Source organism: Myxine glutinosa, chromosome 5, assembly GCF_964187855.1.
Source record: "Myxine glutinosa chromosome 5, kmMyxGlut1.1, whole genome shotgun sequence".
In the NCBI taxonomy this organism is placed as follows: Eukaryota; Metazoa; Chordata; class Myxini; order Myxiniformes; family Myxinidae; genus Myxine; species Myxine glutinosa.
In genome coordinates, this window is record NC_136265.1 from 28,550,918 (window position 1) to 28,577,893 (window position 26,976).

General features: G+C 52.1%; 1 protein-coding gene across 2 annotated transcripts; it reads left to right on the plus strand.

Moving 5' to 3' along the window:
* On the plus strand, window positions 1-26,065 carry LOC137427775 (uncharacterized). 2 transcript variants are annotated; one of them, XM_068117502.2, is made up of 10 exons: window positions 1-314; window positions 15,499-15,531; window positions 15,725-15,922; window positions 16,073-16,144; window positions 16,264-16,335; window positions 21,769-21,861; window positions 22,149-23,357; window positions 23,455-23,511; window positions 24,948-24,998; window positions 25,093-26,065. In XM_068117502.2, the coding sequence occupies exons 1-10, from the start codon at window positions 272-274 to the stop codon at window positions 25,098-25,100; spliced, it is 1,836 nt and encodes a 611-aa protein (XP_067973603.2). In that variant the 5' UTR covers window positions 1-271; the 3' UTR covers window positions 25,101-26,065. The 2 variants fall into 2 exon arrangements, with proteins under 2 accessions (XP_067973603.2, XP_067973605.2); XM_068117504.2 differs by lacking the exon at window positions 24,948-24,998.
* Window positions 26,066-26,976: the final 911 nt, after the last annotated feature.

The window sequence follows — 26,976 nt, forward strand, 5'->3', positions numbered from 1 at the left end:
GGAAAAAGGACAACGAAATCTCGATGAATCATGGGAACCGAGCGTGAGCCGTTGTCTGATCGACCTCTCGCGATATCTTGCACCTCGTTCCGTTTCTGATAACGAACTGCCAGGGAAGTGTCGCGATATCTCTGGCTGCCACGTTCGCTGACGATTTTCTTGTTGGATAAGGTTGCGAAGAACCGATTTTCGTGATTCCTTACATATCTCGGGGCTCCTGGTGTAGAAGTGTTCAGTGTTTGACCGCGCAAAGAGTTTATCTTTGAGCACCATGGGGAAGAACAAGAAGGGGAAGGCGAATGAAGGGGTGGCAGGTGAGTGGAGGTGTAAGGTGTGGGTGGGAATGTAATATGTATAATGGGGACCGAATCTGGTGAAGAAGGTTGTACAAGGAAACTGACGAGAATGAAAGAAGTTCATGAAGAGACAAATCACGAACTGGATTATTATTATTATTATTATTATTATTATTATTGTTATTCTTTTAACCTGGACATTTACTTGGATAGAAAGAACGGGAGAGTTTGGTTTTTGTATTAAAATAAAATTTCCAAGTTAAATGTGGAATATGTTATTTGAACCCTATAGGTAAAACTACCCTCCAGGCTCCAGGTAACTACTAGTACTAACTCATTACACGTGCACGTGCATTTGATTAATCACGTTGTCTCGTGATTTAATGAATCCGTGGAAATTGTGCAACTCTTGCTTTTCTAATGGGAGGGTGGTGCTTCCTCGTGTGGCCTGTCAAGTAGCAGAAATCACTATGATTTAAAAGGAGAGGACTGGTCTATTTATAGACATTACATTTACACACTCTGTACTATGACCAAGAGATGGGGAGCTGCACCAACGTGCACTCCCGACCACTCTCGTGCCCCCACCCCGACTCCCGACAACTCTCGTGCCCCCACCCCGACTCCCGACCACTCTCTTGCCCCCACCCCGACTCCCGACCACTCTCGTGCCCCACCCCGACTCCCGACCACTCTCGTGCCCCCACCCCGACTCCCGACCACTCTCGTGCCCCCACCCCGACTCCCGACCACTCTCGTGCCCCCACCCCGACTCCCGACCACTCTCGTGCCCCCACCCCGACTCCCGACCACTCTCGTGCCCCCACCCCGACTCCCGACCACTCTCGTGCCCCCACCCCGACTCCCGACCACTCTCGTGCCCCCACCCCGACTCCCGACCACTCTCGTGCCCCCACCCCGACTCCCGACCACTCTCGTGCCCCCACCCCGACTCCCGACCACTCTCGTGCCCCCACCCCGACTCCCGACCACTCTCGTGCCCCCACCCCGACTCCCGACCACTCTCGTGCCCCCCACCCCGACTCCCGACCACTCTCGTGCCCCCCACCCCGACTCCCGACCACTCGTGCCCCCACTCGTGCCCCCACCCCGACTCCCGACCACTCTCGTGCCCCCCACCCCGACTCCCGACCACTCTCGTGCCCCCCACCCCGACTCCCGACCACTCTCGTGCCCCCCACCCCGACTCCCGACCACTCTCGTGCCCCCCACCCCGACTCCCGACCGCTCTCGTGCCCCCACCCCGACTCCCGACCGCTCTCGTGCCCCCCACCCCGACTCCCGACCGCTCTCGTGCCCCCCACCCCGACTCCCGACCGCTCTCGTGCCCCCCACCCCGACTCCCGACCGCTCTCGTGCCCCCCACCCCGACTCCCGACCGCTCTCGTGCCCCCCACCCCGACTCCCGACCGCTCTCGTGCCCCCCACCCCGACTCCCGAACGCTCTCGTGCCCCCCACCCCGACTCCCGAACGCTCTCGTGCCCCCCACCCCGACTCCCGACCGCTCTCGTGCCCCCGACTCCCGACCGCTCTCGTGCCCCCGACTCCCGACCGCTCTCGTGCCCCCGACTCCCGACCGCTCTCGTGCCCCCGACTCCCGACCGCTCTCGTGCCCCCGACTCCCGACCGCTCTCGTGCCCCCGACTCCCGACCGCTCTCGTGCCCCCGACTCCCGACCGCTCTCGTGCCCCCCACCCCGACTCCCGACCGCTCTCGTGCCCCCCACCCCGACTCCCGACCGCTCTCGTGCCCCCCACCCCGACTCCCGACCGCTCTCGTGCCCCCCACTCCGACTCCCGGCCGCTCTCGTGCCCCCACCCCGACTCCCGGCCGCTCTCGTGCCCCCCACCCCGACTCCCGACCGCTCTCGTGCCCCCCACCCCGACTCCCGACCGCTCTCGTGCCCCCACCCCGACTCCCGACCGCTCTCGTGCCCCCACCCCGACTCCCGACCGCTCTCGTGCCCCCCACCCCGACTCCCGACCGCTCTCGTGCCCCCCACCCCGACTCCCGACCGCTCTCGTGCCCCCCACCCCGACTCCCGACCGCTCTCGTGCCCCCACCCCGACTCCCGACCGCTCTCGTGCCCCCCACCCCGACTCCCGACCGCTCTCGTGCCCCCCACCCCGACTCCCGACCGCTCTCGTGCCCCCCACCCCGACTCCCGACCGCTCTCGTGCCCCCCACCCCGACTCCCGACCGCTCTCGTGCCCCCCACCCCGACTCCCGACCGCTCTCGTGCCCCCCACCCCGACTCCCGACCGCTCTCGTGCCCCCCACCCCGACTCCCGACCGCTCTCGTGCCCCCCACCCCGACTCCCGACCGCTCTCGTGCCCCCCACCCCGACTCCCGACCGCTCTCGTGCCCCCCCACCCCGACTCCCGGCCGCTCTCGTGCCCCCCACCCCGACTCCCGGCCGCTCTCGTGCCCCCCACCCCGACTCCCGGCCGCTCTCGTGCCCCCCACCCCGACTCCCGGCCGCTCTCGTGCCCCCACCCCGACTCCCGGCCGCTCTCGTGCCCCCCACCCCGACTCCCGACCGCTCTCGTGCCCCCCACCCCGACTCCCGCCCGCTCTCGTGCCCCCCACCCCGACTCCCGACCGCTCTCGTGCCCCCCACCCCGACTCCCGACCGCTCTCGTGCCCCCCACCCCGACTCCCGACCGCTCTCGTGCCCCCCCACCCCGACTCCCGACCGCTCTCGTGCCCCCCCCACCCCGACTCCCGACCGCTCTCGTGCCCCCCACCCCGACTCCCGACCGCTCTCGTGCCCCCCACCCCGACTCCCGACCGCTCCCGTGCCCCCACCCCGACTCCCGCCCGCTCCCGTGCCCCCACCCCGACTCCCGCCCGCTCCCGTGCCCCACCCCGACTCCCGCCCGCTCCCGTGCCCCCACCCCGACTCCCGCCCGCTCCCGTGCCCCCACCCCGACTCCCGCCCGCTCCCGTGCCCCCACCCCGACTCCCGCCCGCTCCCGTGCCCCCACCCCGACTCCCGCCCGCTCCCGTGCCCCCACCCCGACTCCCGCCCGCTCCCGTGCCCCCACCCCGACTCCCGCCCGCTCCCGTGCCCCCACCCCGACTCCCGCCCGCTCCCGTGCCCCCACCCCGACTCCCGCCCGCTCCCGTGCCCCACCCCGACCGCTCTCGTGCCCCCACCCCGACCGCTCTCGTGCCCCCACCCCGACCGCTCTCGTGCCCCCACCCCGACCGCTCTCGTGCCCCCACCCCGACCGCTCTCGTGCCCCCACCCCGACCGCTCTCGTGCCCCCACCCCGACCCCTCTCGTGCCCCCACCCCGACCCCTCTCGTGCCCCCACCCCGACTCCCGCCCACTCTCGTGCCCCCACCCCGACTCCCGCCCACTCTCGTGCCCCCACCCCGACTCCCGCCCACTCTCGTGTCCCCACCCCGACTCCCGCCCACTCTCGTGCCCCCACCCCGACTCCCGCCCACTCTCGTGCCCCCACCCCGACTCCCGCCCACTCTCGTGCCCCCACCCCGACTCCCGCCCACTCTCGTGCCCCCACCCCGACTCGTGCCCCCACCCCGACTCCCGACCACTCTCGTGCCCCCACCCGACTCGTGCCCCCACCCCGACTCCCGCCCACTCTCGTGCCCCCACCCCGACTCCCGACCACTCTCGTGCCCCCACCCCGACTCCCGACCACTCTCGTGCCCCACCCCGACTCCCAACCACTCTCGTGCCCCCACCCCGACCACTCTCGTGCCCCCACCCCGACCACTCTCGTGCCCCACCCCGACCACTCTCATGCCCCCACCCCGACCACTCTCGTGCCCCACCCCGACCACTCTCGTGCCCCCACCCCGACCACTCTCGTGCCCCCACCCCGACCACTCTCGTGCCCCCACCCCGACCACTCTCGTGCCCCCACCCCGACCACTCTCGTGCCCCCACCCCGACCACTCTCGTGCCCCCACCCCGACCACTCTCGTGCCCCCACCCGCGCCCCACAAAGACCCCGCCCACTCCCGCGCCCCCACAAAGACCCCCGCCCACTCCCGCGCCCCCACAAAGACCCCCGCCCACTCCCGCGCCCCCACAAAGACCCCGGCCCACTCCCGCGCCCCGACTGTTACGTGGTCCTCCCGGTGACTACCTGGTCTCGGTGACCCCCGGACCGTGAGAGGAACTCCGCCAGAAAGATATACTATTTATGCGCTTTCGTAACGCAATCAATATGAATTCCAATCAATAAGACACCCCACACCAAGGATCCGGAACAATCAATGATATATTCCCCGAGCAATCAACAATCAACAACCATCAACAATCCACCATCAACAATCAATCACCAATATGATTAATATGGCCATCTTATATATGTGTGTCCCCTTTCCCCACTCCCGACCCCTTGGGTACTCACGACCCCTTTGGTCTCTGTCCCTCACAATGTCTCTGGGCCCCTCCTGACCAAGATGATGGTCGGCTTCTCCGCACACGGGCGGTTGAACGAACCCCTGGCTGACGTGCTCCCAAACGTGCACGTCACGTACCGGGAACAACGGTTGCAGCGCGCACCTCCTTGCCAAGCAACGCGGGCAAAGCAACGCGCGGCTTGTCCAGCGCGCGAGGCCCAAGGTGCGACCCGTACGCGTCCTTGTAGACGGTGAGGCGAACTGTGTAGGACGCTGGGTTCCGTGCACGAACCCACGGCAACTTGATGTGTCAAGGGGTAATTCCTTTCGCCAGACGGGTTTTCCAACGCAGCGTCAGACGCTGCTCAATATCGATACTCTCGCCTCGGAGCTTGGCGAGGAAGAAGAAGAAGATCGTCGCTTCTCCAGGACCTCGTGTCTTTTTCCTTCCGTTTCCGGTCTCCTTTTTCCCAGAAGGGCTCCTGACCCTTTAATCACAACAACCTTTAATCGACTACACATTGATAAGCAAAGACCTGAATAGTAATTAACATGAATTCGTAACACTCCCCCCCTTCAAGAAAGAAAGTTTGAACCCAGCGAAAACTTTCTTTGCCGGCCAACTTGGATAAACAAACCAGATAACTCACCCCCCCCCCCCCCCCCCCCCAAATCATCAGTTCCCCTACAAATGACTTGGAACTTTTGTCGCCATCCCGAGCTGGTGTGGTGTTATTTTCCCTGCTGTGCTCTTTACCAACCCTCGGGTTACCATAAATTTGCCCCCCGGCCAAATCATTCCCGATAATCACAGATACTCCCTCGACAGGAAGCGTGGCTTAAACCGACGGTGACCGGTCCTGACACCAAATCGGTTTCCTAATGGATGACATGAAGTGGGGCACTAACACAGCCACCGATCCCTTGTAACCGAACACTATCACCAGTTGCGGTACTCTTTGACAATGGCAAAATGCCTTCAAGCATTAAGGATTGATGGGCTCCTGTGTCCCTCAATACCCTAACAGGTCTTGGGTTAGTCAAGTCTCCCTCGAGGGAGACAAACCCCTCATAAATAAATGGTTGGTAACTCTTCTGTGGGCGATTTCTTACGCTAGCCATCGCATTCGGAGTTGTAATAGTCGGACTCCGCTCTGGGTTGTCCCTTTTCATGAGGTAACAACTGGACATCAAGTGTCCAGGTTTCTTGCAAAAAGCGCAAGTAGGCCCGGAGGAAAAACTCGTGGTCTGCCTCGGGCCCCCCGAAAAATAAGTTTGTCTTGGGCCCGTAGCCCACTGATTTCGAACCGTTCGGGTATCAGCGTTGTCCCCATAATCATCTCGAGGCCGCCACCATGTATTGTCGTTGTCCGCACCTGCTGTTCCACACCTCCCCTGCGGAGATCTAGGCGAGGAGTTAGGTTCGTGGACCCCTATCCGGTGTGTTAAGGCATAATCATCGGCCATGGTGGCTGCGTCCCACAACTTCGGTACTTTCTTTTCCTGCAGGTACACTTTGATGTCCTCGTGGACACACTGTTGAAATTCCTCCACCAGCATCAGGTCACGCAATGCTTCGAAATCGTTCCCGACTCCTTTTGACTCACACCACCGATCAAACATGTTTTCTTTCACTCTGGCAAACTCCACATGGGTCTCACTCTCCCTCTTCCTGGCATTCCTGAATTTTTGCCGGTAAGCTTCCGGAACCAACTCATAGGCTTTGAGGATGTGCTTCTTCAATACCTCATAATCTGCACATTGGTCCATTGGTAGCGCCGAATAAATCTCTTGAGCTTTTCCCACCAGCACACTTTGCACTAGTATGGTCCAGGCCTCCTCCGGCCAGTTTAACTGTCGAGCCACTTTCTCAAAGTGTGGAAAAAATTTTGCGACTTCCTTTTCACTGAAGGGTGTAACCAGCCTCACATGTCTGCCCACATCCCAGGTGTTCTGGCTAGGTGTCGACCCCGTCAGCAAGGGTGGTACCTCTCCCCGTTCTCTCATTAAATCCAGCTCCTTGAATTTAATCTCTTGCTGAAGCGCCAGATTACGTTCCTTCAACTCCCTTTCGGCTTTTCTCTCCTCTGCTTCGAGTTCCCTGGCAGCTCTCCTCTCCTCTGCTTTTCTCCCTTCTAACCTTTCCTGGAGTTCTCGTTCCACTCTCCTTTCCTCTGCTTGTTTCTCTTCTCTCCTCTCTTCTGCTTTCCTTTCTTCTTCTGCTAACCTTTCCTGGAGTTCTCGTTCCACTCTCCTTTCCTCTGCTTGTTTCTCTTCTCTCCTCTCTTCTGCTTTCCTTTCCTCTTCTGCTCTTTCCTTTTCTGCTTTCCTTTCTTCTTCTGCTCTTTCCTTTTCTTCGTTCCTTTCTTCTTCTGCTCTTTCCTTTCTTCTTCTTTGATCCGTTCCTGGCTCCGTAATTGCAACTCCAGTTTCCGGAGCTCAACGTCTTCTGGTTCTTCGGGTAGCCACTCCCAGGCTAACTCGTCCCATGTTCCTAATCCCACCATAGATTGTATCACCGTGGTCTGCAACTCTGCCTTCCTCAAATTAGTTCGGACCTCCAAGTTAAAATGTTTGGCCAATTTCAAGAGGTCCGACTTTAGTAACGCTTGGAACTGTGCCTCACTCGGGGTTACCGCAAAGTTCTGTGCCACAAACGCCATGGTGCCTATCGTTAACACCTGTTAACCTTCACCCAAGACTTTACCACAATTTCTCAAAAATTTACCAATTAATACTTAATTAATAAATTTTAATTAATAAAAATATTATTTTATTATTTTATACAATTTTAGATCCCGGACGAGCCCCCAATTCTGTTACGTGGTCCTCCCGGTGACTACCTGGTCTCGGTGACCCCCGGACCGTGAGAGGAACTCCGCCAGAAAGATATACTATTTATGCGCTTTCGTAACGCAATCAATATGAATTCCAATCAATAAGACACCCCACACCAAGGATCCGGAACAATCAATGATATATTCCCCGAGCAATCAACAATCAACAACCATCAACAATCCACCATCAACAATCAATCACCAATATGATTAAGATGGCCATCTTATATATGTGTGTCCCCTTTCCCCACTCCCGACCCCTTGGGTAAGCACGACCCCTTTGGTCTCTGTCCCTCACAATGTCTCTGGGCCCCTCCTGACCAAGATGATGGTCGGCTTCTCCGCACACGGGCGGTTGAACGAACCCCTGGCTGACGTGCTCCCAAACGTGCACGTCACGTACCGGGAACAACGGTTGCAGCGCGCACCTCCTTGCCAAGCAACGCGGGCAAAGCAACGCGCGGCTTGTCCAGCGCGCGAGGCCCAAGGTGCGACCCGTACGCGTCCTTGTAGACGGTGAGGCGAACTGTGTAGGACGCTGGGTTCCGTGCACGAACCCACGGCAACTTGATGTGTCAAGGGGTAATTCCTTTCGCCAGACGGGTTTTCCAACGCAGCGTCAGACGCTGCTCAATATCGATACTCTCGCCTCGGAGCTTGGCGAGGAAGAAGAAGAAGATCGTCGCTTCTCCAGGACCTCGTGTCTTTTTCCTTCCATTTCCGGTGTCCTTTTTCCCAGAAGGGCTCCTGACCCTTTAATCACAACAACCTTTAATCGACTACACATTGATGGGCAAAGACCTGAATAGTAATTCACATGAATTCGTAACACCGACCAAGACCCCCGCCCACTCTCGCGCCCCCACCAAGACCCCCGCCCACTCTCGCGCCCCCACCAAGACCCCCGCCCACTCTCGCGCCCCCACCAAGACCCCGCCCCCTCTCGCGCCCCCACCCTGTCTCCCGCCCTCTCTCGTGCCCCCACCCTTACTCCCGCCCACTCTCGTGCCCCCACCCTTACTCCCGCCCACTCTCGTGCCCCCACCCAAACTCCCGCCCACTCCTGTGCCCCCACCCACTCCCATGCCCCCACCCCGACTCCCGCCCACTCTCGTGCCCCCACCCCGACTCCCGCCCACTCTTGTGCGCCCACCCTGACCACTCTCTTGCCCCCACCCCGACTCCCGCCCACTCCCTTGCCCCCACCCCGACTCCCGCCCACTCTCGTGCCCCCACCCAGACTCCCGCCCACTCTCGTGCCCCCACCCCGACTCCCGTCCACTTTCGTGCCCCCACCCCGACCACTCCTGTGCCCCCACCCTGACCACTCCTGTGCCCCCACCCTGACTCCCACCCACTCTCGTGCCCCCACCCCGACTCCCGCCCACTCTCATGCCCCCACCCCGACTCTCGCCCACTCTCGTGCCCCACCCCCGACTCCCGCCCACTTTCGTGCCCCCACCCCGATTCACGCCCACTCTCGTGCCCCCACCCAGACTCCCGCCCACTCTCGTGCCCCCACCCCGACTCCCACCCACTCCCATGCCCCCACCCCGACTCCCGCCCACTCTCGTGCCCCCACCCCGACTCCCACCCACACACGTGTCCCCTCCCCGACTCGCAACACGTTACGCCCCTGGGTATGTCCCTTTCAAATGGATATGTTAACATCTTGTAAATGTGCTCTGTGTTGTCCACGATGAAAAAATGTGGATTAACGGTCATTATTACCTCCACCTCCAAAGGTGAACGGAGGTTATGTTTTCACCGCTGTCTGTCTGTGAGCAGGATATCTCAAAATGTTGTGGAAGGATTCGGACAAACTTGGTCGACAGGTTGGGTGTGTGACAAGGACTAATCAATTCCATTTTGGTGAAGATCTGAATATGGATTTGGATACGAGGATTATTTAACTTTTAAGTGATTTTTCACCATTTGGAGATCGGGTGAAAAGCGATAAATAACATATTTTAAAAAGTTATTGACAGATTTTGACAAAACGAGGTGGATGAGTTGGTTCGGTGAACAAGAACAAGCCGATTAGATTTTTTGTTCAGGTCCGAATCCAGATCCTGCCCATCATTGGGATACAAAACATAAACTGTTCAGCCTGGCGGAGGTATGCGCCCTACCGAGTACCGTTCTGATTTTTTCATTGTTAATTTTTGATTGGTGCGCTTGAGATGATGTCAGAGATTGAAGGAGGGCATATTTGTCGGGGGTGAATGGTAAGACGGAGAGTATAATGATACGACGATGGAGGAGGGACATGGATGTCAGTTGGAGTTCCTGGTGCCTGTGTATTAATTGTTATCAGAGTACCCGCCCGATAGGCGATCTTGATTGAAGCATGTAACACATTCTTCATACACATACCACATTAAATACGTTATTCTGACACCTTTTATTTGGGCGTTGTATAGGCAACTGACACCTCGCTCTGAAAATAAAATAAAAATAACCCGTGTTACATGCATGAAGCAGCAAGAATGACCGTACTGTGGTCACAACCTGTGACAAAATCCAGTTATGGGCCGATTTGGAAACGCACATTTTAAGCATGCTCTTAAAAGATGAACGGTCTGATTGGGTAACACACATTTAATGCGCCATTAAAATATTAACTCGACAACCCGTATCCATGTCACCCTCCCCACAGTTGTATCAGAACAAGCTGAGGTCAGATTGCTTAACCCGAATATGGGGCTGTTCAAAAATGAGCTTTAAAAAAAAGTATTTAATTAAACCGTTATTTAAAATTAAATAGAAAAAAATATGTATACGAAATTATTAAATAACGCTTTTTTCTAATTTCCGTAACGTAACGCTTGATTATATAATGTAATGCTTTATTACTGTAACGTAATGGATGATTACCGTAACGTAATGGATGATTACCGTAACGTAATGCTTGATTACCGAGTTAGCCTTGCGAGATTACCGAGATACCTAGAGCAGGGGTTAGCCTTGCGGGCCCCATGACGATCATGGTTCCCTGTTTGAGGCAATGTTTTTATGGCCAGATGCCCTACCTGACGCCAACCCTTAGTCGCCTCTTAAGATGCGCAGGGATACAGTGTACCTATTCTAAATCGGGGTACACACCGGGATCATTCATCCCAGCAAGCTGGTACTCAATATGCCGACCTCTGAAGGACGACAGGCTGTCAACTCCCCTCGCATTAATTCAGCGATCAACCGGGATTCAAACTCAGGATCCTAGGAGCCCAAGCCAGCACCCTAAAACATAATACTTGATGGCCGTAACGTAATGCATGATTGCCGTAACGTAATGCTTGATTACCGTAACGTAATGCTTGATTACCGTAACGTAATGCATGATTGCCATAACGTAATGCTTGATTACCGTAACGTAATGCTTGATGGCCGTAACGTAATGCTTGATGGCCGTAACGTAATGCATGATTGCCGTAACGTAATGCTTGATTACCGTAACGTAATGCTTGATTACCGTAACGTAATGCTTGATTGCCGTAACGTAATGCTTGATTGCCATAACGTAATGCTTGATGGCCGTAACGTAATGCATGATTGCCGTAACGTAATGCTTGATTACCGTAACGTAATGCTTGATTACCGTAACGTAATGCTTGATTGCCGTAACGTAATGCTTGATTACCGTAACGTAATGCATGATTGCCATAACGTAATGCTTGATTACCGTAACGTAATGCTTGATTGCCGTAACGTAATGCTTGATTACCGTAACGTAATGCTTGATTACCGTAACGTAATGCTTGATTGCCGTAACGTAATGCTTGATTACCGTAACGTAATGCTTGATTGCCGTAACGTAATGCTTGATCACCGTCACGTAATGCTTGATCGCCGTGACGTAATGCTTGATCGCCGTGACGTAATGCTTGATCACCGTGACGTAATGCTTGATCGCCGTGACGCAATGCTTGATCGCCGTGACGCAATGCTTGATCGCCGTGACGTAATGCTTGATCGCCGTGACGCAATGCTTGATCGCCGTGACGCAATGCTTGATCGCCGTGACGCAATGCTTGATCGCCGTGACGCAATGCTTGATCGCCGTGACGCAATGCTTGATCGCCGTGACGCAATGCTTGATCGCCGTGACGCAATGCTTGATCGCCGTGACGCAATGCTTGATCGCCGTGACGCAATGCTTGATCGCCGTGACGCAATGCTTGATCGCCGTGACGCAATGCTTGATCGGCGTGACGTAATGCTTGATCGCCGTGACGTAATGCTTGATCGCCGTGACGTAATGCTTGATCGCCGTGACGTAATGCTTGATCGCCGTGACGTAATGCTTGATCGCCGTGACGTAATGCTTGATCGCCGTGACGTAATGCTTGATCGCCGTGACGTAATGCTTGATCGCCGTGACGTAATGCTTGATCGTCGTCACGTAATGCTTGATCGCCGTCACGTAATGCTTGATCGCCCTCACGTAATGCTTGATCGCCGTCACGTAATGCTTGATCGCCGTGACGTAATGCTTGATCGCCGTCACGTAATGCTTGATCGCCGTGACGTAATGCTTGATCGCCGTGACGTAATGCTTGATCGCCGTGACGTAATGCTTGATCGCCGTGACGTAATGCTTGATCGCCGTGACGTAATGCTTGATCGCCGTGACGTAATGCTTGATCGCCGTGACGTAATGCTTGATCGCCGTGACGTAATGCTTGATCGCCGTGACGTAATGCTTGATCGCCGTGACGTAATGCTTTTTCGCCGTGACGTAATGCTTGATCGCCGTGACGTAATGCTTGATCGCCGTGACGTAATGCTTTTTCGCCGTGACGTAATGCTTGATCGCCGTGACGTAATGCTTGATCGCCGTGACGTAATGCTTGATCGCCGTGACGTAATGCTTGATCGCCGTGACGTAATGCTTGATCGCCGTGACGTAATGCTTGATCGCCGTCACGTAATGCTTGATCGCCCTCACGTAATGCTTGATCGCCGTCACGTAATGCTTGATCGCCGTGACGTAATGCTTGATCGCCGTGACGTAATGCTTGATCGCCGTGACGTAATGCTTGATCGCCGTGACGTAATGCTTGATCGCCGTGACGTAATGCTTGATCGCCGTGACGTAATGCTTGATCGCCGTGACGTAATGCTTGATCGCCGTGACGTAATGCTTGATCGCCGTGACGTAATGCTTGATCGCCGTGACGTAATGCTTGATCGCCGTGACGTAATGCTTGATCGCCGTGACGTAATGCTTGATCGCCGTGACGTAATGCTTGATCGCCGTGACGTAATGCTTGATCGCCGTGACGTAATGCTTGATCGCCGTGACGTAATGCTTGATCGCCGTGACGTAATGCTTGATCGCCGTGACGTAATGCTTGATCGCCGTGACGTAATGCTTGATCGCCGTGACGTAATGCTTGATCGCCGTGACGTAATGCTTGATCGCCGTGACGTAATGCTTGATCGCCGTGACGTAATGCTTGATCGCCGTGACGTAATGCTTGATCGCCGTGACGTAATGCTTGATCGCCGTGACGTAATGCTTGATCGCCGTGACGTAATGCTTCATCGCCGTGACGTAATGCTTGATCGCCGTGACGTAATGCTTGATCGCCGTGACGTAATGCTTGATCGCCGTGATGTAATGCTTTTTCGCCGTGACGTAATGCTTGATCGCCGTGACGTAATGCTTGATCGCCGTGACGTAATGCTTTTTCGCCGTGACGTAATGCTTGATCGCCGTGACGTAATGCTTGATCGCCGTGACGTAATGCTTTTTCGCCGTGACGTAATGCTTGATCCCCGTGACGTAATGCTTGATCCCCGTGACGTAATGCTTGATCCCCGTGACGTAATGCTTGATCGCCTTGACGTAATGCTTGATCGCCGTAACGTAATGCTTGATCACCGTAACCTAACGCTTCATTAAACCTTGCAATTATTCAACATATTATTTGATTTTTATCCTGGTCCCGAATCGTAAATAACACTCAACCAAAACAAAGCCAACGGAAATCTGATGCAACAAACCCAACACAAGGAAACACACGTGCACAAAGACACACACGTGCACAAAGACACACACGTGCACAAAGACACACACACTTGTACAAAGACACACACACGTGCACAAAGACACACACGTGCACAAAGACACACACGTGCACAAAGACACACACGTGCACAAAGACACACACACGTGCACAAAGACACACACACGTGCACAAAGACACACACACGTGCACAAAGACACACACACGTGCACAAAGACACACACACGTGCACAAAGACACACACAAACACGCACATGCACAAAGACACACAAGCACAAATACAGACGCACACAAGCACGCACGCACAAAGACATACAAACACACACACAAAGACGCACGCACGAAGACACGCACAGACGCACGCACGTAGACACGCGCAGACGCACGTAGACACGCACAGACGCACGTAGACATGCACGTAGACACGCACAGACGCACTTAGACACGCACAGACGCACAAAGACACGCACAGACGCACAAAGACACGCACAGACGCACAAAGACACGCACAGACGCACAAAGACACGCACACACGCACAGACGCACAAAGACACGCACAGACGCACAAAGACACGCACAGACGCACAAAGACACGCACAGACGCACAAAGACACGCACAGACGCACAAAGACACGCACAGACGCACAAAGACACGCACAGACGCACAAAGACACGCACAGACGCACAAAGACACGCACAGACGCACAAAGACACGCACAGACGCACAAAGACACGCGCACAGACGCACAAAGACACGCACACAGACACGCACGTACAAAGACACGCACGCACAAAGACACGCACGCACAAAGACACGCACGCACAAAGACACGCACGCACAAAGACACGCACGCACAAAGACACGCACGCACAAAGACACGCACGCACAAAGACACGCACGCACAAAGACACGCACAGACGCACAAAGACACGCACGCACAAAGACACGCACAGACGCACAAAGACACGCACAGACGCACAAAGACACGCACAGACGCACAAAGACACGCACAAAGACACGCACAGACGCACAAAGACACGCACAGACGCACAAAGACGCGCACAGACGCACAAAGACGCGCACAGACGCACAAAGACACGCACGCACAAAGACACGCACGCACAAAGACACGCACGCACAAAGACACGCACGCACAAAGACACGCATGCACAAAGACACGCACAAGTGATCGGTGAATTATGGTTTGGATTTATTATTATTATTCTTTTGAGTTATTGATACTGCACCTGTCACGTGTGCATGATTATACACCGCGACCTCGTATAGAGATAATCAACGCAGTTGCTCGTGTAGCCATCGTAATATCTGTATTTGAGCATGGAGTGCGAGAGACTGGGTTTAAGTGCAGTTAGTTTTGTGTTTTTATGAAGTTGCCACGTCTGTCCTTTCTGGAGGAGGTGACTGTGGGACTAAGAGGGGAATGGACTTTGCTCGATTGTTTTGCTCAAACGCGTAATCATTGTAGAGTGGCGTAATATCTCGAACGGAGGTTGGGCTACCCGTTTCTCAGGTAGAGTGAGCTGCTAGATTATTAGCACAAAATGCTTGCTTGCCTTTTTATAAAGGGGTAGGTGCAGGTGGAGTAACCTGTGTTGATAAAGAATGAAAGGTGGGGTTTTTATCTTTTCTTTTTTTTTCTTTTTTTTTAACGTCACATATTCACCCCGAGGCTTTTCACAAATATTTTGGATGAACGTTCCAGTCTGAAGAAGGAAAGTGGGGAGTACAAGTACAAGCAGTTGTGGGTAGCGAATCGTATGAGCCCCTATTATTCGTATCCGTTGTTGTATAATGAAGGTGAGTGCTGAGCGTGATGAAACCTGGAAAACACCAGTTTTTTATTTTTCCGACCTACCAATTGTACCTGACGTTGTCTTCCTCCCACCCCCTTCCCTGCTTTGTACACAGTTGCTCCTCCCAAGAAGAAGGTTCCACTTCCGAGTAAGCTTCATGATTTCATCCCCGCCCCATCTCTCCCCTTCACTCGTAGATCTCGGTCTCTAGAGCACCTGCCCGCACCCCTAAAGCATTTTCATCGTCGATAGTGTTAAAATGTATTTGCGTTTGAATATTTATTTATTTATACAGTATTTGATGTAACCAGCAGCATCCATCACTCCACTATCTCCTCTAGTCCCTGAAGTCAAAGCCTCTGTGCCTGGGGGCAACAAGGGAAGCAAGGCCAAGAAGGGGAATGCAGCAAAGGGGAGCAAAGCGACTCCGCGCCGAGGAATGGGGCTCGGACTGAAATGCCTCATCGTGGCCGCCTTGGTTGGCGTAGTAGCCGTCGGCGTGGTGGTACTGGGGATCGTCGACGTCGGTGTTCTCAAAGGTATGATGATGAGGGTAAGAATATCGAAGGGAAGCCGAGGACTGGGGCATGTGGAAAGGAAGACCACTTTGGATTTCTTCTTTCGGAATGAAAGTGCAATTGAAGGTCGGTGAATGATTCAAACGAAGGCCTTGCGTCTTGTGATTTCAGAACACCTAGCACCATATGATGTCGACGGGGACTCGGACTTTGACTTTGAGGATGCGAAGAAGGTCGTGCAGGGTGAATATGTTTTATCCATTCCATCCCAATGAATGCATCTTTTTTCCTATTGTGTTGATTGGCCCAAGAGTTTGTCGTGATGTTTTCCTTCGCCCCATTTCCTGTTTTTTTTTCTTCAGACAAGCTCAATACCTGGGATTTTGACGGAGACGCTGACTTTGATTTGGATGATTTAAGAGCCATGTTCACTGGTAAGGCAACAGCCAAAGTACACCGAGAGGTTTTTTTTTCTTTCGTAAATTGGTCCCTTTGTGCATTTTTATTTATTTGTTATCTCCGCCAACTTCGATGGACGGAGGTTGTTTTAAGCCGTCTGTCTGTGAGCAAGATATCTCAAGAATGTTATGGACAGATTTGGACGTAGCTTGGTAGACAGGTTGGGTATGTGACGAGGACTAATCGATATGATTTGGGTGAAGATCCGAATCTGGATCCAGATACTAGAATTTTCTCAGCGATTCTTCACAAGTTGAGAGATAGAGCCAAAAACGATATGTCGCTTTGATATCTCAAAAGGTTGTTTATGGATTCGGACAACTTGGTGGATGAGTTGGGCAGGTGACAAGAATGAGCCGATTTCGATTTGGTGAAGATCCGGATCCAGATACAATAAACTTTAAGCGGTGAATCCACTTCAATATTTGGCTCTGTCCTTCCGTCTGTCAAAAATGAAGAAGAACCTTTTTAACCAACTGTTTAATTCTAATGGATTTTAAAGGGTAATTCTAAAGGGTTCGATAGGGTTTAGTTCATTCATTTCTTGAAGCCTGGTGTTGGCTTAGAGGTTAGGGTGCCGGCTTGGGATCCTAGGATCCTGGGTTCGAATCCCGGTCGATCGCTGAATTAACGCCAGGGGGGTTGACTCGGCCTGTCATCCTTCCGAGGTCGGCAAATCGAGCACCAGCTTGCTGGGATGAATGATCCCGGTGTGTACCCCGGCTTAGAATAGGTACACCGTATCCCTGCGCATCGTAAGAGGCGACTAAGGGTTGGCGTCAGGAAGGACATCCGGCCATAAAAACATTGCCTCAAACAGGGAACCATGATCGTCATGGGGCCCGCAAGGCTAACCCCCGCTCTAGCGGGGAAAATGGCCTTAAAACGATCATTCATTCATTCATTCATTTCTTGGCTTTGCCTATTTTATATTAAAATGTCAAACTGAACCGCTTCCTTTGGCTACAAGTGTGATTTTTAATTTCAAGTAATTTTTCACCATTGAGAGTTGGGACCAAAAGCACGCTATTTCAAAACGTTGTGGCGGAGTTCGTTAGGTGACAGCAAGTCGATTAAATTTTGGTTCAGGTTCTGTTCCAGATCGGTGGGACACAAAACGTAAACTGTTCAGCCCGGTGGAGGTACGCGCACTACCGAGTGCCGTTCCAGTTTATTTCTTCGCTAGCAAAGGTAACCGGCATTGTCAGGCAAAGCTGGGTGTTTTATTAATTACGTTCATAGGCATTTCACAACCAAGCAGATTTTCATCACCTCTCATTGTTTATTTACTTCACTTAATATGCGAGTTGAATGTCCATCGGTTTGTTTTCAACTCTTGAAAAGTCGGGCGGAAAAAAAAAATTTTTTAATTCAACATTTCACTATTTTCTTTCGCCAAAAATAGACAAAATACACAAGTTTCCCCGTTCTTGACTTATTTTTCTTTTTTTATCATTTCTGCTGCAATCCAAGTTCATTAGTTAGTATTGGCAAAGACATTGTCGATGTAAAGGCCAAAAAAAAAAAAAATCGAAGCGCAGCTTCCCGGCAAAAAACTGCTCGGGTCTGATATATCCAGTATCTTGTGGTCTTCACCCCGGACTGTTCAGATATCGTGCATTATTTAGAATTAGGGAATAACATATGATCCACCACGCGGTAACCCGGGTTGCCCCGTGATTTTAAATCATTTTACATAATTAATTCATCTATTTTAGGGGGAGTGTAACCCGGGTTCGTGAGAGAGAAAAATCCTTTGTGTTGTCAGAGGTGTCTTCATTATGACTTCATAAATCGACAAGTAGAACGCTTGATCTGATCAGTATGAAATTTATTGAGCGTGGTCAAAGGGATAAATTAGTCAGAAAAAGAAATTGATAGCTTCATCGGTCACGTAATTCAGCAGCCATATTTTTACGGCGTAGCCCGTAAGGCAACGCCGTCTGGAACATTTGTCTGTCCGTCCAGTGTTTGTATGCATGTCCCTCACAAACGTCCACCAATCAAAGCTGAGGATCTGGTCACATGACAGGGGGACAGCAGGTCCTCCACTCAGCAGATCAAAGCCTGGCTACGCCATTGTTTTTTTTTTTGTTTTTTTTTTTTGCTTTTTTTTTGCATACACGATCGAGGCTCGTGTAAGAGCTAACATCAATCACAAAAAAAACAACCCGACACACAAAACGTACAATAAAGGGAGCGGGAGACGAGATGGGGAGCGAGAGGGAAGCACACAAGTACAACAGCAGAGAACAGGGACATCGGGAGATCTGTGGAAGGGAGAGGGCTTGGGGGGAGGAAGCATGGGAGGGGGGTGGTGGTGGGAGAGGTATAAAACACAGGGATACTGCTGGGATTCCCAGGAAAGAAGTCGGTATTTCAAAAAAGTGGATCTGGGGTGAATTAACGGGGGTAGAAAAGATCAAGGTTTTAGATGGTGGAAGATAAGAGATGGTGGTGAACAGCTGTTTTAAGGACCTGGAGGGAGGAGTAGGATTGAAGAGAGTGAGGGAGTTTGTTCCAGAGGCGGGAGTAAAGAGGAATGAAAGAGTGAAGGTGAGCAGAGTCTTGATTTTGGCAATTTCACCAGAAGAGGTTTGCTGGCAGATCTTGTGTGACCTGAAGGAATATTTGGGGGGGGACAGAGCCCAGAGAGAGCTGGGCGGGCAATGCCAGAGAGGAGTCAGTAGAAGACGGAAAGACCACCAACCTGCCTGCGGTGAGTGAGTGAAAGGCCCTTGGAGTTAGCTTCATCGCGGGAGATTCCAATGATTCTGAACGCTTTGGTTTCAACAGCGTGAAGACGAGCTAGGTGTGAGGCGGGAGCACCAGCCCAGAGGGGAGAGCACTATTCCATTGAGCTGCAGATGAAAGCCTTGTATGTGGAGAGGAGCTCAGGTGTGCCAAGCAAGGACTTCGCACGACGGAGGATGCCCAGTCGGCGACTGGCTTTGGAGGCCAGCTTGGAAATGTGGTTTTCCAGGAAAGATCATGGCAGATAGTGAGACCCAAAAGCTTGAGTGACAGAACTTCTTGGAGAGGATTGTTCAGAAAGTAGATGGGAGGGTTGTCCAGTCGGTCTATTTGGAGAGACATAGTGAGAGTGTGAGATTTGTCCGGATTGAAAGACTTGTTCCAATTGTTTGACCAGTCTGTGATTTTGTCCAGGTCTGCAGAGAGTGAGGAGGCTGCAGACTGCCGATCTGAGGGATGAGTGATGGAGCGGCAGAGAGTGGAGTCATCAGCATCAGGGGTGCCAGACCGTATCGAAGGCACGTAATATGTCAAGGGAGACGGCTCTGATTTTCTGTTTGGCATTGAGGACCTCCATCCATTGTTGAGACAGCAGAAGTGGCATGTCCAGAGTAGAGTGACCTGATCTGAAACCAAATTGATGATCAGAGATCAAGCCATTGGAGAAGAGGAAAGATTTGATATCTGAAGCAATGATGGATACCATGACATTGCTGATAATTGGGAGCAGGCTGATTGGTCTGTAGTTGCAAGGATCTGTTTTTGGACCTTTTTTGTGTAAAGCGGTAATGTTTGCTGATTTCCAAGCTGACGGCAGATGACCTTGAGCAAAAGAGAGGGTCAAGAGAATCGAGAGTGGGTGTGAAAGAGTGGCAGAGCAGGATTTTAGGACCCGTGGGCTGATGCCGTCTGTTCCAGTTGCAGAATCGGAGTCTAGGTTTGACAGAAACTTGTCCACCTTGTCAGGAGAGAAGGACACAGAGTCCAGGAGCTAACTAATTGTTAGACTGTCGGTCTTGGTTTTTCCCCCTATGGAATGACCTGGATCTACGGACAATGCCCAGGCTGATATTGATGCGAGACCAGATTTGTGACATCAACCCAAGAGGTGAAGGCTGATTGAAAGGTCAAGAGATTAATGCGACAAACCCTTCCAGCTGCTAACCCATGAGAACCTTCAGGGGGATTCACTTGATGATCCTTCTGGAGTGACAGAGTACGACTGAGTTTTTCCCAGATTGCAAGGCATGGTCCATTTATCAGACCAACATCGGATCAATTCCAGATCAGCAGAAACTGATGCAGCTGCTTCCCTGGCTGTTTGTGGTATGGAGTACTGGACGACGCAATGTGGAGTCATCGACAAAAAGGAAGAGAGGATTTTCCAAAGCTTCTGAGAGGCCGTTGTTTATGTATATTCGGAGTTGGTCAGTGCAAAACCTCACAACCCTCACAAGCCCCAATTGTGGATCCGTACCTGGGGGGGGGGGGGGGGAAGGAGGGAGGGAACCATATGTTCGTCAGCGCCCATTATAGGAGGATTGACGGTATTCATGGGTGTATCTGAGACGAGACTGACGGCGGATTCTCGAAGACATCAAGGAAAATTGGGTGGGACTTGTCTCCAGGATGAATATGCCGTGGCGTACTTGAGCCATTCAAAAAGGTCAATTATCGAGACGCTTACAATGGTCCACGATGTGTTTAAGGCGTTTAAATAAATGTTCCTTTCCCAGTTATATACACGTGTTGACATGATAAAACGTTGGTGTGTCAGACTATATAGGTATGTCGTTCGAATAACCTTTAGAACTCTCCTTGTGTGGCTCAACTGCCCATGGTCATCTCTTTTGTAGCAAATTACTTTCTTTTGTTTTAATCCTTGGGGTTTTTTGTTTTTTTTGGGACACTACTCTTTTCTTATGCCATCTCCAGGCGCTGCATTATGTCATCGCTGGGCACCAATGGGGGCCCGGCGATGACGCGCACTGAAAGGGAGTACTCAGTTTTTACTCCGGTTTCTTTATTTCTTGTTTGTTTGTCCGGGCGATATCTCAGCCATCGCGCTAGGAAGCTGAAGTTTCGGTACAATAGTGAGCATATACTATGTCAAAAACTTTTTTGGGGTTTTCTGATTAATCAATTAATTGATATATTGCTTAATTATTAGTGATTCATTGAGTACTTATTTATTTCCTTTCTCATCTGGGCAATATCTCAGGCACCTTTTGAGTTAGGAAGATGATATTTGGACATGACAATGACCAAGTGATTTGGTTGTGAAGGATATTTTTGATGAGTCAATGAATCTATTTATTAATTTATGGATTAATCAATTATTATTATTATTTTTTGATTAATGACTTTAATTTTCAATAAGTTGCAGCTTTGGATGAAACACTGGTGGTTGAGGTATGTTATTAGCCAATTGATTAAGAAATTATTTTTTAGTTATGCAATTAATTAATTATTGCACACCTCTCCCTCCGAATACCGTCCCTATGTGCTGCACAGCAGTATCGCTGGGTGCCAAAGCCACCCTGGCAGTGCCACACTGTAGGATATTGATTTATTTGACATGGGGACGGTGTACTTTGAATGTATCTGTCCTTGATTTTTTGTTTTTTTAATCCCTTGCCCTCTTCTTCCCCCAGTATTAAGTAACAAGGTGTCGTGGAAGGACAGTGACATGCCGGTTCCAACGCCCACACCAAAGCCTCCGACCGCTGAGTCGCCATCTGAAAGTGGTCAGTCCAGTCATTCACTTTCTTCCCATTTTTGCTGTAATAATGGCTGAACATCGGGCTTGCGCATGTCTTGCTTAATGTGACACGGCTTGTCGTGGTTATTGCTTCTTCTGCTCTTGCTGACCGTCTTACTGCATAAGGGTGTCTGTCATAAGGGTATTGCTGTCACTGTCTGATTGGTTTCCTGGGTTTTGAGCTTGACTGGCTGATGGAATGACAAGACAGATATGTCAACAGTGACCACCTCATTATCAATTGGTGTAACGCGGCTCTCCGCGCCTCCCCAGGGGAGAAGAGGGAGGAGAAACACAACATTCCAGCATACAAGAAAGAGGAACGTAAAGAAAAGGAGGATGCAGAGGAGGATGTTGGTGATGATTTTGAAGAAGAGGAAATGGATGAAGAGTTTAAACGAGAGGCTGAACAGCTCCTGAATGAAGAGTGGGCAGCTGATAGTCTGGGTGCAAAAAAAGATGAACAAGCACAAAAAATCAAAACTCACGAAGAAAGGTCGACATTACATGTAGCTGTTGAGGATGAATCGCCAAAGGAGACAGACGGCATTTTGGGCAATGCAGATTGGGAAATGCAGTCTGATGAAGAAGAAGAAACGGAAGAAGAAGAAACAGAAGAAGAGCATGCTGTGAGGGAAAGGGAACAGGCCGAGCGTGTAGCGAGAGAGAGGGAACAGGCGGAGCGCGCGGCGAGGGAGCAGGCGGAGCATGCGGCGAGGGAGCAGGCTGAGCGTGCGGCGAGGGAGCAGGCTGAGCGCGCGGCAAGGGAGCAGGCTGAGCGCGCGGCGAGGGAGCAGGCTGAGCGCGCGGCGAGGGAGCAGGCTGAGCGCGCGGCGAGGGAGCAGGCTGAGCGCACGGCGAGGGAGCAGGCTGAGCGCGCGGCGAGGGAGCAGGCGGAGCGCGCGGCGAGGGAGCAGGCAGAGCGCACGGCGAGGGAGCAGGCAGAGCGCACGGCGAGGGAGCAGGCGGAGCGCGTGGCGAGGGAGCGTGCGGCAAGGGAGCAGGCGGAGCGCGCGGCGAGGGAGCAGGCGGAGCGCGCGGCGAGGGAGCAGGCGGAGCGTGCGGCGAGGGAGCAGGCGGAGCGCGCGGCGAGGGAGCAGGCGGAGCGCGTGGCGAGGGAGCAGGCGGAGCGCGCGGCGAGGGAGCAGGCGGAGCGCATAGCAAGGGATAGGGACCGTGAAGCAAGAGAGAGGGAGGAGGTGGAGCTTGCGGCTCGGGAGAGGGAACAGGCGGAACACAGAGCTAGGGAAAGGGAGCAGGCGCACCAAGTGGAAAGGGAGCAAGCGGAGCGTAAGGAGCGGGAGCGCAGGGAACAGGCTGAACGTAAGGAGAGGGAGCAAGCGGAGCATGTGTTAAGGGAGAGGGTGCGTGCGGAGGAGGCGGCGCGTGTGGTGAGGGAAAGGGCGCAAGAACGAGAAGAGCTTGAAGAAAGGAAACGCGAGGCAACAGAGAAATCACGGAGATCTGCGGAGGCAACTAATGGTGAGTTGCTGTGTTTGAGGTCCTGATGAGGCTGAAGAAAAGGGATGAAGAGTGACATTACATAATTATTTTGCAAACATTTGTTGTGTGCGCACAGAGGAAGCAGGCCACGTGGAAGGAATTCAGCCAGCTGACCTCCATGATGAACGAACTGGTGAGCACAAGATGTATATGTCCATGAGTACACATACATGCACATACGTGTCTTTCACATGAGGTTAAGGTGGTTGGGATTATTCATGACCTAAAGATTGAGAAACAAAACCACCCAATAAATTGTTTCACGTACTATACTAATTGTGTATTAACCAGTAAAAAGCATTCATGGAGTACCACGCACCACAAACAGGTAGACAGCAGCGGTTACGCTCTGCTGATTTGGAATTAATTAAATGCTGGTCTGACAAATATAACATTTATTTAAACTCTGACACATCAGTATCGCCCTGTCATGCTGTAAGGATTGTCAAATGAACCCACCGATCGATTTCCATGGTCAGCCACTGGAAGAGGTTTGACCTTAACGTCCAATCCACCACCTCGCTTCGGCTGATCATGTAGCAAAAATCGTTCTAAAGCGAGTCGTGGATTGGGGATCCACTATTGGTCCAAGTCATTCCTTGGAAAAAGTAGAATTACTCTTTTGCTCTGACTGAGGATTAACACCTGAAACATCAGCCAGGATTAACACCTTGCTTCAAATGGTGGTGATCATATTGGTGATGGTGATATCACACTTATTCTCCATATTGAGTTCTTTACAATGAGCACGTTTCAATTTATTTCATTGGGTGGCTTGAGATATAGAGGTGAAACATTTTTCCAAGATGGTGTCTGCACCACGTGACCTATGACATAATTACGAAAAAAATCTGTTGGCGGAGCCGCTCCGATGGTGAAAATGTCCTGTCAATTGGACCAATGGTTGCCGAGAAAATGAATTTTAAAAATGCAGACACGCACGTACGCCACACGTACACACGCAACTTTAACTTGCAAGTGACTCAAGTGACTCTCCCTCTCTTTCTCCACATACTCTTCTCTTCCTCTTCTACATTATTTTTTTTTAAACTATGACTCCCTGCCACTAGGTTGCCTTTTCACCATATGTAACCTCACACTTCCATGAACTTTGATCTCCCATGTATATGTAGAAAAGAAAGAGCGGAATACCCTCGGGCAACATTTCATCCATGACTGTGACTTCTCATTTAAAAATGGCGTGAAGCTAAGTTTGTGCAGAACAAACCACATGCACAATTGTGGGGATATGACCTCATTCTGCATGTAACACATGTACTATAGCTACTCCATGATCCTCACATTTGTTTTTGCGAACTCAGTTAGGTACGTTTGTCTTATAAAGTTCACTTTGATCTGTGGTATTTCAGTATCGAAGTTTTTCTTGTCACATTTTGATGGAATTATTTGGCGATTCATAAAAAAAATCAAACTGCAAAATTGCCTTGTGTAGCCTTTACTCTCTGGGTTTCCTACATATGTACCAAAAAAGAAAGAAAAAAACAAAAAAACCTTTGGGATCTCCCAAGTCATTACCGTTATGCAACCCTCACCCAACCTCCACCACAGTGATCGAGGACTTGGGGGAAATAGTTTCACCTGACAGAGGTGGAGCTGCAGGTGAGCAGAAAATGCCTGCCCTAATCTCACTCTTTTGTCTTTACTCTCCCCTTGTTCCTCCCTCTCTGATCCTGTCTCCCTCTCCCGCTTCCAGGTGCTTAGCACACTGCTCTCTCTCCCTGTCCTTGTGCTCGAGACATCGTCTCAAGAACAGACCGAGGGGGACCGGGGGAAGCTGGGGGAAGAAGGTGGGAGCATGGGGTGCCTTGGTTTATTGGCTGGTGGGACGAGAGCCGACGGGATTCAATGTAACGGAGATGTGGGTGGTGAACAGTGGATATTATGACTCGACCCTTCCCTCATCCCATCACCACCTCACTTGTACCCACTTCTCCTCCAACTTTGCTTTGTCAGTCCTCGTTCATTCATTTGAAGCAGGGAGGTGAGATTTTCAAATAGTTCTTAACAATTACGGGTCGCCACGGTGTTTACCTGTGGCGTCGTTAAGTCTCCTCATGGTTTCTTGAGAACGGGCAGCTGGCAAGTTTAGCTGAAATTTCAGGTAGAAAGTTAGATGTTGAGATGGCACTAATTAAGTACGTACGCCCACATTTTGATTGTTTTTATCGGCTTTGAGGCCTACATCATGGTTGACATGAACTTGAGTAAAAATCAATTGTGGGGGTAAATTGAATGTTCGCTTCCGCATCGCAGGAGGATCACTGTTTAAGTGGAGAGCCGTTGCCAAGATCGAGGTGAAGATGAATGCATAGCCGTTGTTTTATTCCCGACCACTACTCCTGCCTGAGGCTGGGGGTTTGAGTGGTTACAGGCGAACCCGACCAGCAGTAATCCTGCCAGCTTGGAGCTCGCTTGTTGTACCTAATTGGCTCGGTGCATCTCACACCCCACGTTCTACCTACTATGGTGTTAATTTTAATTTCCTTTTGGTTTTTTACTCGTTTTATTTTAGTGATTCCTTAAAACTTACCCGTATGTGATAACCTCACCTTTGGCCCCAACCAACGGCACCTTGAGCCAGACCTAATTTCCAGTCTCTGCCACACACCTTTGTACAGAGTGCAGCTGCCACAATGTGGCGGAGAGCAATAAAAAAATGACATTAAGCTGGGCCTGTCGTGCTTGCGTTGAAGAAACTCGGCATCCTGCGGTGCACCTTTACCCCGCGTGCGAAGCGCAAAGTGGGGTTAAGCAATTTATTAATTCTCTGTCTGTACCCTCGTCCCTCTATACAAGGGGAAAGGTGACCCTCTGGAGTGTGGCTCGTACCGAGCGATAAAGTTATTGGAGCATGGAATGAAGGTATTGGAAAGGGTGTTGGAGGGCCGAACGATGGATTGATGCTGTGAAGAGGAGGATAAGGAAGGTGAAGATCGACGAAATGCAGTTTGGATTTATGCCAGGAAGAGGAATGACAGACATGCTCTTTATTGTGAGGCAATTGCAGGAGAAGTACATGGAGAAGAGGAAGAAGTTGTTTCTTGGGTTTGTTGATCTGGAGAAAGCATTCGATAGGGTTCCACGCAAAGTATTGACATGGGCATTGAGGAAGTTAGAAGTGGAGGAATGGTTGATCAGAGTTGTGATGGCAATGTACAAAAGAGCGCGCACAGCTGTAAGGACGAAGGACGGGAACAGTGGTGAGTTTGAGGTGAAGGTGGGAGTGCATCAGGGGTCGGTACTCAGTCCACTACTATTTGTAGCTGTGATGGAGGTGCTGGCTCAGAACGTAAAGGATGGTTTACCGTGGGAGTTGTTGTATGCAGATGATCTGGTGTTGATTGCGGAAAGTATGGATGGACTGAAGGAAAAGATGAACAAGTGGAAGGAATGTTTGGAGACAAAAGGTCTGAAGGTGAATATAGGAAAGACGAAGGTGATGGCATGTGGTGAGGTGGAAAGAACTGGGAAGTGGCCACGTGCTGTGTGCAGGAAGGGTGTCGGAGTGAACTCCATTCAATGTACAATGTGCGCTGAGTGGGTTCATCAAAAATGTAGCGGTCTGAGAGGGTCATTA